A 12,262-nucleotide genomic window follows, 5' to 3' on the forward strand; every position below is an offset into this window, starting at 1 on the left:
GGGTTTATCCATGCCGTCCATCCGGTTTCGCCGATGATTATAGTGGTTGAGCCCAAAACTGAATTCTCAGTTGCAGTCTCAGCATGACAGTACACCCATATCGTACTGAGTATACTTAGTTGCTCCTATCGTGAATGTGTATGGGCTATCCACGCTGACCATCCGTTTTTCCCTCTAATTGTAGCAGCTGTTCCAACAGCTAAAGAATGCCAAAAAGCTCAAGTGGGCCACACAAGCAGAAACTGTGCGAAAATTGACTTCCAACATTTAAACCTTGGTAGGGCCCACAGTATTGTATATTTGTTATCCAACCGGTTTAAGTTCACAGAGACATGGATGAAGAAAAAGCACAAACCACAGATTGATCCAAAACCTGTTTGGCCCCAAGAAATTTTCCATTCCACAATATCAAATCACACTGCATCAATGCTGTGGTGCACCCGAGATTTGAATAATCTTCGTTTTTTGACTGAAGCCATCAGATTATCTGTTGACCCCACGGAGTGGATAACCTATGTATCTCATGACGCTTCTGTTATCCACGCCGTCCATTAGTCAATTTCATAGTGGTAAGGTGCGTCCAGGAAGATGAGGCAGATTGGATATTCAAGTGGACCACACCAACTAATAATCCTTCTTCTTGCGGCATATGCAAGAGATGTGATAGACGACATGGATGAAGAACACGTCACGAACGGAGATTACCCACTTAGAGGCGAGCCACGATCCGTTTGTGGCTATAGACAAACGGAGATTCCCCAAAGAGACACACATACAGAACCCTCCTGTTGGCCTCCAACAGGAAGGGTGCATGCATGTATCGTATTGGTTGTACATCATCATATATTACAGTCAAAACGAGGAAGACGAAGGAGTTTGGAAATATGGCCGAGACTACATACCTGTGAACGACTTCTGCCTTCTTTACCCGTCTGAGCTCCGCAACAATGGCCGAAAATTTTCACCAACAATACCAACGATACTCACCTGTAAGGACAAAGATACTGAATCAGTTATAAGAAACGACTTCTCAGAGCACAAGACTAGATATTGCGGTTTTTCCCAGGAGCGAAGGAGAGAAATATACCAGTGCCGAAGTTTTTCGCTGGTTGAAGCCATCCAACAGAGAGATTTGAATAATATAGGAAGCAAAACGGTGACTCCTCGAAGGTGCTCCAGCGGACCACCGAGTTTGGGTTTTATCTTGTCGACGCCTCGAGCCTTTCGCGGATTTCGCGCGGGATTTCCCTTGGAAATCGCCGAGCTTACATACTGGGAAATCCCATTTGCAGACCACAGGATATTGGGTGCATTTACACCGCCCGCCAAATGAGAGACGGGGTCATGATGACGGGTTTCCCTGTGCTTTCACCTTTCCCCTTGAAAAACAAACAGGTCCTAAATTCCGACGGACAAATAGGAGCCCATGCCACATTCTTGCAACCAACATCACTTGAGAGATGGATACATCTTCTTTAACCACTAGCTTGTACAACCTAGAGAAAACCTTTATGAGAGGCCTCTCATGCACCATCTATCTAGCCAAGAACAAATCCTATTTCCCTTACTTGGTTTGAAGGCTATCTCCCTCATAAAGGAAGGCACAACTTTCAAGACCGCTCTTCATAAGCCTGAAGATCTATAGATGACAAGCGAGGAAACCCCCACCAACATTTGCTCCATATTTGCCATGAATGACCTGGTTCCAAAGGTGGCCTTTGCTCCCTGAATCTCCATAACCATTTACCCAAAAGAGCCACATCCATGAAATTGAGATTTGTGATTCCCAGGCCTTCGTGCTCCTAGTCCTTGGGCTTGTACACATTATCCTATTCCTACCTTACTAGATGGAACGCTTGCTTGTGCCTTGTGAAAGGAAGTCTTTCCGTATTTTTTTCCTAGCCTATGAATAACACTCATCGCGCACCGAAAGAGCATCGCAAAAGAGAAAGCATACTTGCAAAGGCAAACTAGTTGGTTTGGGTGGATTTAGGGAGTGAAAGGAAGAAAAGGAGATAAGGGAATAGAGGGAAAAGTGTGAGAGGTGAGACAGTTGGGAGAAAAGCTTTCTTGTGTGTTAGTGCTTGAAGCCCGTACACACTTTTTTTTTAATTGCTAGAGAAACAAATACGCACTCCACAGGAGCACACAACGCTGTGCACATGCATACATAAAAAAGGAACACAAATGAAATACACAATTTGCATTCTATATACTCCCCTTCAAGTTGAAGCATAGATTTCGATCATGCCCAACTTGCCAGTGATACGAAGAAGGCACGCTGACTAAGAAACTTGGTAAGAACATCGGCCAACTGGTCTTTAGAGCAAACAAAAGGAGTTTCAATTTCTTTGTTGGTAACCTTTTCTCGAATGAAATGATAGTCAATCTCAATGTGCTTCATGCGTTCATGAAACGCTGGATTGCTAACAATATGAACGACAACTTGATTGTTGCAATGCAAATAAATGGGACTGAAAGGATTATAGCTGAGTTCTTGTAAGAGAGTTTGGAGCTAAATAAGTTAACATGCCGCATGAGCCATCGCCTGATACCCAACCTTGATTGAAGATCATGCCACGGTGGATTGTTTCTTACTTTTCTAGGTGACACGATTGTCACCTACAAATGTACAATATCTGGATGTAGAGCTTCGATCATGGAAACTGCATCCAGATAAAAGGTGTGTTAGGGAGTGAAAGGAAGAAAAGGAGAAAAGGGAATAGAAGGAAAAGTGTGAGAGCCTGAGAGGTGAGAGAGTTTGAGAGAAAAGCTTTCTCGTGTGAAGCCCTAACACACCTTTTATTAAATTGCTAGAGAAACAAGATCATACTTCACAGGAGCACACAACACTATGCACATGTAACACCACAAATGAACATAAAGGAAATACACAACTTGTATTCTCTATAAGACTTAGGGCCCGTTTGTTTAACCAATTACCATAATAATGTAAAGGAAATATGCAATGAGTACAAATTACCAGTCTCCAGACAATATCCGCATTTGGCCGCCAATTCTTGCCATTGGTTTATTTGTGGAAAAAATCATAATGATAGCATTTTTACATTACTTTAATGTCAAATCATCTTCAAAATACACTGGATCCTTACTCTTGCTTGGGTGGTAGACTCTCAGGAGTTTCAACACCCGGTCAAGGGTTCGAGTATCCACAAGTGGTGAAATTCCACTAGCGTGAGTGTGTAAAAAAAAAAAATCTTCAAAATACACTGATGTCACTGTTTGGATTCAAGATTTTTATGGTCACACCATGAAAAAGTGCAATGATTACATATTTCTTTACTCGTCTCCCGAATACATTTGCATGTTTTTGTTATCTTTCAAAAAAAGAATACATTTGCATTTGACCAACGATTTTCACGTTTGGTTTGGCGGTGGTAAAATTGTAATGATGACACATTTCCTTTACCGGGTACTTATCGAAAAAAACAAGTCCTTAAGGTAATCCTGCACCCAAGGATAGATGGTCTCTTCCAAGTTGAGAGCTTCTTTTCCGTTCTCTTCACCAATACGTCCCAAAGATGCTTTGCCGTCTTGGCAATGCATACCAAAAGATGCAGACAAGAATACAGAAGGATGCTGAGAGTGAATGAAGGATGCTCTGATAATCCCCTCTAGTTCCCTTATTTTCGTCGCGACAATCAGCGTAGATAATTGACAACTATCGGAAGAAACCTTTAAGCATTGTGAGTTGGTCCCTTCATCCATGATGCTGGTAACTGTTGTCGATGGTAGTTCGTTGGGCAACATAAGATGGTCAACTATCAGAAGACTGGTGAGAGATGAGGTTTCTTGTTGTTCTTTCTTTAGGGCTGTTGGGAAGTGTCAATTCTAATCGAGTTGAAGCTTTGGTGATAAAATTAGGGAGCAAAAATTTTTCAGATAATTTTGATTGTTAGTTATTGTTGAAGGTGACTCCCTTGTTGGAGTGGCATGAGCCTTGAGGAAGGCCTCACCTCCTTGGACAGTTTGACTCTAGTGTTTATCTCAAATGACATTAGAATTTGTTGTCTTTCTTCATTTCATCGTCTTCTAAATCTTATCCCAACTAACTGGGGTCAGCTTCTTTCATCTATTAGTTCAATCATTTCCCAAGAAAAGCCACTTGTATTGCTGATTCTTTTGCAAAGGAAGGAGTCCATAGGGCTATTTTTGGTATATGGGACTCTCATCCAATGCCTTAATAGATCGTCTTTCTGTTTCCTTTTGTCTTAATAAAATTTTAGTTATCCATAGAAAAATTGTCACAGATGGTGGAGTAAGCCCAATTAATAGCATTGGTGCTAGTTGTCTTCGATAGTGGACCGAGGAACTTGCAGGTGGATTGACTTCTATCAATCCCCAATCAAAGAGCCCGCAACTCCGCTCACTTGAATCTATAGTCCTGATTAAACTTGCATAGAAGCAAGGGATACTCCCTTGATTTTCCCTAATGATTAACCCAATCCCTGCAGGTCTCGGGCTTCCCTTGGAGCTGCTGCCATAGTGAAGCTTCCAAATTCCACTAGGAAGTCTAGACTCTCTAAGGTATTGAAGGATGGCTAACATCCTCCATTACCTCCAGCCAACCCCTGAGTTACAGAACTTATATCTTGTAGCTGTACTTCTTGATGAAATTGACTCATATTGTTTTATAGTAATTTTATGGCTTCACAATTTGATGTTTTGCTTCTATTGTTCATGTAGCCAAAATTTTCTTGTGCTAATGGTGTCTTGAATTCTGTTTTTAGGCACTGTCTTTGCTTATGGTGTTACTAGCAGTGGAAAGACTCATACAATGCATGTAAGTCTCTTTATTAGTCATTCAAGGAACCATTGCATAGTTTTGGTTGATAAAATTGATCTCAATGTATCTTTCAAAAAAATAAAAATAAAAATTCTCAATGCTAGATTTTGCTGCTTTTACACTTCACTATTACAACTTGTGTTCTTTCTTGATGTCCAGAAACTCTAGAAATTTGATTTCTTTTTAATGTATACTTATCCTAGATATTTGATAGGACTTCCAACTTTTTGGGAAAAAGGTGAACTTAATTTAGAAGAAAGCTTGATACATCAATATGTAAGATGCCCAAAGGCCAAAAAAGAGATACTATAAATTAAGAGTTGATGATATGCCCAAAGCCTTATTAAGACAATGTAGGAAGTCAAATTTCATGAAGCATCAGATGATGAGGATTTGCCAATTGATTTAACCACCTACTACTTTGAAGTAGCTCCTTTCTATAGATAAAAGAGATAGCAAGTCCTTGAAGCTAAGATTTGGTTTTTGTTGTCTTTGCCTCCTTCATCGGCCTTAGGAACAGAATCTCAAAGTACCATGTGACTCTTGAAGTGCCATATCAAAACTGGCTGCATACATGCTGGTGCTAAGGATCCATTAATCTATCCATCTTGCATTCGCATGACAAATGCCAATTGTGTACTCCTGCCATGACTTGTGATGCTTCCTAGTGACTTCAAAATTATACAAAGATTCACCTCTAACTGGTGTTGCATTGCTTTTCTCTTCATGTTCTATGGACTAGAGAAGAAAGCTAGAACAGAGAAATTCTCAACTATTTGTATTCACTCGAGGCATTTCATCTCTCTAGAAGTCCCTTAGTGACATGAGGATTCCAATTTGGCTTATTGTATGTGTACGGATTGTTTCCCTGTAATTTCTGCTATCAACCTTAAGGCCTTTACTTTTGAGGAAAAAACTTTCATACTCTGGCAGAGTGTGATGGGTGATACACAAGCACTTAGAAATTTCCTAGAATCGCATACAGGTAGTCAAATTAAACCTAGAGGTGTACACGAGTCGAACCGAGTTGAAATTGGCACAGCCCGACTCTGCTCGGCCACTAGCTAACCGCAGCTCGAACTCGGCTCAGCTTGGTCTTCGAGCCTGATTGGCCGGCTCGGCTTGGTTTGGTTAGCAGCTCGGGCCAGTTCGAGCCAAGATCGAGCCTAGATCGAGCCTATGTGGCATTTTCACAAACACATGGAGTGCACTTTCAATTTCTTACCGTACGTAAAACAACAGCAGTTGTTTATAGGTATTTCATCAAACACTTTGTAGGCAACATCAAAATCAAGAAAAAAAGGGTATTTGTTTCATACACATACCTTCCATGCCACTAGCCGACACTTAGTTGAGTCATTTCATCAAACACTTGGTGAGCAACATCAATATTAAAGTAACCGAGTCACTGAACTGGTTTGATCTGAGTTCGATTCGAGTTGGGTTCGTTCTGAATCGAGCTGAGCTCGGCCAAGCTCGAACTCTGTTCGAAATTTTTTCGAGCTCAAAAAATCAGCTCGACTCGGCTCAAACTCAGTTTCGAACCGAGTCGAATTGAGTTTTTTCGAGTCAAGTGAGCTAACCGAGCTAACTCGGTTCGTGTACAACCCTAATTAAATTGTCCAAATTATGGTACCTACTGCAAGGTGTTCTGTAACGGTAATGGCGGCCGTAATTGCCACCATTGTTACCTTTACAATATGGGGCATAACGGCTCTTACGGCCCCATAACGGCCGTTATGGTCTCTCTTTTTTATTTTTTTATTTATTGAAAAAACCCCCAAAAAATCTTTATCTGCCTCGTAATGTTGATTAAAAAGTATGAAAAACCTATATATGTCCCGTAATAGACCATTATGGAGCTATTATGGCCTTTATAGGAGATATAACATGCTGTTAACGGCAAATATGGGTCATTTTTTTTCGATAACGGCTGTTACAGCCGTTATGACCCCGTAACGTGTAACGGTTGCCACCGTTACCTTTACGTAATGGCCTTTACGGCCCCGTAACGGCCTTTATGGCACACCATGACCTACTGTAGATGTATCATCAATCAAACATTAAGCTTTTGATTATCTGACTATTGGATAGGTGTATTGGATGGTTAAAAGTAAAAAACATCTAATCCTATTTCCACAGACAAGCGTCTATGAATCAGAGGTTAGGATTGTTCAGCCAATCTGATATTGGGATCATGACTTGGTGATGGTGTGCTGCAGTCTAGTCAGTTTTATTGATTTAATATATGAAACATGTGCAATTTCCAATTGCCTGCATATCGAGCGTCACATGCAGCCTGAGTATCATATAACTCCTCTTTACTTCTACCGTGTCTTTATTGTCAGTAATTTAGGGTGGGAGGATTTGTTTTTTTGAAAGGTAACTTTAATTTATTAGGAAAGCCCACCAAGCGAAAACTAGGGTGGGTGGGTAGAAGATTACAATCCATCCATGGTATCTGACCTGACCCTACTGATAACCTCTTCCACTGAGCCGCACCTATTTCAGAAACAATGGTTCTTCCTTTCCCCTATGGTGGGAGGAATATTTCCATATAGATTTGATGATTATTCATATTTCAAATGCATAAAGGCTCTTCACGTGGCAATTCATGTTGCTTGGTTGAATTTTAGGGTGAGCAAAAGTCTCCTGGAATTATTCCACTTGCAGTGAAGGATGTATTTGGGATTATCCAAGAGGTAGTCAAAATTGTTCTAATGTTATTTTTGACAGTTATCCTTTCATTTGTTCTGTTACTGACTCAGTCACTGTCTCAGACTCCCGGGCGAGAATTTCTTCTTCGCGTTTCATATCTGGAAATATACAATGAGGTAATCATGATCTCTCTTATTGATGTATATGGTTGTTTATTAAAGTTGTATTCATTTATTGCTAATGGTAAAGAGTCGTTGTCATCATAATCTTCACCTTTTGTGTTTCTCCCAGCAATTTGGGGTCGGGTTTTAGATGGCATATTGGTAAAAGTTCTATGATCTGTTCTACTGCTTTAAAAAAAAAAAGTTTGACGATCGGCTCCCTGATGAATATCAACCTTCCCCTTTCACCCATGTGTTATGTGTGTTTGTCATACACATGCGTGTGCCACACAAGGAGAACTACAGAAATGCCCTTAATGGTAAAACATCATTGTCATCATGGCTTTATCCCAGCTATTTCGTCTTTAGTTTTGTCATGATTGCTTGGCAGAAGTTCAATGACTGGATGCCTACCTAATGATGCTTTACACAAGAAATGGACAATGGTGTGGATGGATGGATGTTTTAGATAATCTCGCAAATGTTTTTGAAGGTGATCTCACCCTATAGTCAATTGTAAGGAGGACAGTCCCCTGACCAAGAAGGATGCCAGGAGAGTAAAAGATGCAGAAGAACTTATAAGCTTGAATTTGGATCTGTCTAAACAAAGCTGGAGCTGAAATTTCAGCAGAGAACCACAGAAGGGGCTGCAGAAAACAAATATAAAGGACTGGAAGGAGCAATAGCATACCAGCAGCACTGCGAGTACTGATGTGTAAATAACCCCATCTCTCTTCTACTGAGCAGCAACACATCTAAAAAAAAACTCTCTTATTAGAATTATCATAATGTAAGAGACTTTACATGTAGTAAGAGGCCTTTTTTTTTTTTTTTTTTGAGAGGTGACGATTTATTAAGAGAGGCTGAAGCCAAAAACAAATTACAACCCAGATCCATTATATGGGAAAAAAAGAACAAACACCAAATGTCTTTTAAGGCCAAAACCCAGCATAATACATGTGATTTAGCCCTACTAAAAACTTCGAAGCCCACCCACTATGATTCTGAAACACTGATAACTCTTCCCCCTGTATTGACCAAATGCCTGCCAACGTAGAAAGTCTCCAGCTTGTCCTCTCTTTCTTGCCGACTCCTCTACCATGCCAAGAGAAGCTCTCAATTGAGCCTGGCAACACCCATGACACACTAAACAAATCAAGGAAACTATCCTGAACTTCCTTAGCAAAAGGGCAATGGATGAATAGATGGTCAACTGACTCCTCGTTTTGCATACACATCAAGCAAACGTTTGGGAGCACCATCCTCCTCTTTTGAAGATTATCGATAGTGAGCATGTTATTCCTACCCATGACAGAGCTGCCGCCTTGGGAGGAGTACTATAATGCCAAATGAAAGCGGTGCGGCAAACATGCTCTCCCATCAAATGCCCAAGGATTACTTTGTAGAGGGAACTAACCACGAGCTGGCCAGACTTCTCTTCATTCTACAACATTGTATCTTTGTCTCTTGTGGAAGGACTAACATTGATAGACTCCTACAACACAAGGGAGCCCAAAACATTCCATCTCTTGAAACTGGGAAGCATCGAGCAACCGGGATATTTACCCCCAGAGAAAGCCTAGCTAAACTTGGAAATTCTTCTCTAAGAGCTTTATCACCCAACCAAGCGTCCTTCCCAAAGCGAATCCTCATTCCGTCAGCCAGAGAGAAACCCTCTCCTTAAACTTATACCTCAGCCCAGGCACTGCCGTCCATAACAATGAAGCCCTGTATAAGCATGTCCCTTGTTCACCATCTGCCTTCCTGAACCCCATACTTCCTGTTATAGCCTCTCTCCAAAAATTACCATCCTCAGAACCAAATCTTCAAAGTCATTTATCTAGCCACTAGGAGTTCATTGCCTCCAAATTCCTTAGGCCTACTCCCCCTTCATTGTTTGGCTTGCAAACCTCTTCCCATTGATCTTGATTTATGCTATTTTTAGCTGCTAAATATTTTTCTGATCAATATAAGACCTAGACTTTTATTCTAAAAAGGAAACATAACTACTAAATACTTTTAACTAATAAAAGGCCTTCCACAAAATAAGCTAAAGAAAAATCTGGAAATCATATCTAAGGCCTCTAAAGCAAATAAACACTTTCCAAATCATGGGTAATGGGCTTCTTTCACGACTGTATGGTCTTAGTGGGCTGTACAATTGTTATATGTGCATCAATTATTCATCCAATGCTGGTCATCTGGACGGTGGACCCATCTGGACCTTTTAAATGCATGTGGACAATCTCATGCGTGGCTGATCCAACACATGTTTGATCAATCAGGGCCTCCTGATTGGATGTGGGCCACACAGTCCAATCGGTCCGGATGGATCATCTTACACTTTATCTGATCCAGATGTTTGATCAGACCAATTTGGATGCAACGTCTTCCAAGTCAGCAAATTGGATGGTTGAATGGTTCAGGTCGTTAACGTGGATGATCAGATTGGTCCTATCTTTGAATAGTACTGTTGTACGGGCAGGGTATGAGCCAGGTATGCAATGACTGCTGGATCTTTCAGAGAGCTCATAGGATCTGTCTGGGACCAACAGATGGACGGGTGCATCAGTAAATATCAAAATTTTGATAAAAAAATGCATTTGACATTGAACTCAAGTAACATCCTCTTTCTAGTTACAGAAATATACAAGCAGTGTGCCGGTTCATTATCTGTAGAGTTTATTCCTTGCAGCGTTTTTACTATTTTGAGGTCAGTAGAGCAACCCATCAACATCATCATTGTTGGTGTAAACGTCGTTACCATCATCTTGGCCCTTTCTCCCAACAATTTGGGGTTGGCTTTAATGTGGTAGATTGGCAAAAGTTTTATGATTGGCTGCCACCAGATGTTAGTCTAGTTTCGTAGGTTCAATGAAGCAGCTAGTAACACATAATTTTGAAGAGATTAAGGAAATATAAAACTTGTGTTCAATCTAATAACCTAAAAATACAATCAGATTGTCGAATGAACTGCATGGCATCTTTGTGGCTTTCCATTTGAAAATGCTTATTCCTAAAGGCATGTTTGCTAAGTTGCATTTGCAGTGTAGACAAGGATTGAAGAAGCAGCAAAGCATGCATCATGTGATTAAACTGGTTTCTTGGGTCCAAATTTGTGGTCCGTGGAATGAGTAGAGGAGTTTAGGGAGCTGTTGCGGAGATAATCAGGTTGTCTATATGCATGTCGAAAAGGCTGGGGATTCCGAGGCAGATACCTTAGTCTGTGAGGGGGTCCTTACACCATCCCTCTTTTTTTTTTTTTTTTTTTTTTAAAAACAAAAAGCTCATTCCACCTTTGTAAGAAAATATTATGATTCCAATTCCCTAGTCCCAACCATCAGATACCACCTGGCTGCCCCCCTTGTAAGAGAATCCAGTCCTGAGTTGTCTTCACTAAATATATGTAGAAAAGAATCCTGAAGATTCCCAACCTCCTTGGATAACTTTTGAAGCTACTTGTCATCTACATGGAGACAGGAAAAAGATACAAACATGGACTGAGTCTTCGATCTGAAAGTTCTCCAGAAATCAAAGTTTACTGCTGCTTCTCTGCATTGTTTAAGTCTTTCGCTCAGGTTATATTTCCAACTTTGAATGTTTCTTTTTTTCTTTTTCTTCCTTTTCCTTTTCAGGTTATAAATGATTTACTTGATCCCACGGGCCAGAACCTAAGAATAAGGGAAGATTCTCAGGTACTATTATCAATTAAGGGAGAGTGACTTATATGAACTTTATTCTCTTAACAATTGTGTATGATTGATGGATCATTGTTGTTGAATCATATGGGCATGTGCATGCATGCTTCTGCATGTACTTATACAAAAAGAGGAGTGATCAGATGCCGTTGATATATCACCATGTAATCGAGTCATGTGGGGCCCACTGTGGTGTGTATATGGCATTGAACCTGTCCAACAGGTACTGGTCTCCATGGGTTCGAGTGGCTATGTGGTGTGTGTAAAAAAGAAAAAGAAGAAAGAAAAAAGAAAAAAAAAAGGTACTGCCCTCTGTGAAAAAGGGGCACCCTGAATCAAATTTATCCAACCATTAGGTGGGTGACACCATAGAAACAATGTACATTTTAGTTGCAATCATTTCTCTGTGGAAATATACATGTATGCATGCAAATATTTTGTGAGTATCGTTGGTAGGTTGCCCCCTTACACATGCTTAATACATCCAATATGAATGATGGGAAGCTTTGTAACCTTCTTGCGGATCTGCTTAGCAATTTTCTGGAATGTCACTATTTCAGAGAGCTCTGCTAAGTCACATGTGTGTACAGCCATGCTCATCTACGTGCTGGCAAACTTCGATATGGCAATCATGTGCAAGATCCAAGCAGTCCATCAGGCGGGCTGTTCTATGTAGATCCCCGGGCCAAAGGATCAAGATAATTCAGTCAGCAAGTGGGCCACAGTTTATGAACAAACAGACAGCTTTACTATTTTCTGAAATGCCACTATTTAAGTGAGGTTAGCTCAGCACGTACTCATGTATAGCATGCCCATGTACATGCTGCCTCATGTGCTAATATGGCACGCATACAAGATATGAGTGGTTGATTAGTTATGCCAAGCCTGAAAGAGTCAGGCTTGTTTGCCCATCAGTTAGGCCAAGAGTATGAAACAAT

The 12,262-nt window shown here is 40.7% G+C and overlaps 1 protein-coding gene across 2 annotated transcripts in view; it reads left to right on the forward strand.

Moving 5' to 3' along the window:
* The window catches only part of LOC131236635 (kinesin-like protein KIN-7E, chloroplastic), a 64,294-nt gene that overhangs the window by 15,989 nt on the left and 36,043 nt on the right, over positions 1-12,262 (forward strand). For both annotated transcript variants that reach the window (XM_058233940.1, XM_058233941.1), the window contains 4 exons: positions 4,752-4,804; positions 7,444-7,509; positions 7,588-7,641; positions 11,262-11,321. In XM_058233940.1, coding sequence (XP_058089923.1) covers positions 4,752-4,804; positions 7,444-7,509; positions 7,588-7,641; positions 11,262-11,321 — 233 coding nt within the window. The remainder of the gene's footprint in view (positions 1-4,751; positions 4,805-7,443; positions 7,510-7,587; positions 7,642-11,261; positions 11,322-12,262) is intronic.

Source organism: Magnolia sinica, chromosome 2 (genome assembly GCF_029962835.1).
Source record: "Magnolia sinica isolate HGM2019 chromosome 2, MsV1, whole genome shotgun sequence".
NCBI lineage: Eukaryota > Viridiplantae > Streptophyta > Magnoliopsida > Magnoliales > Magnoliaceae > Magnolia > Magnolia sinica.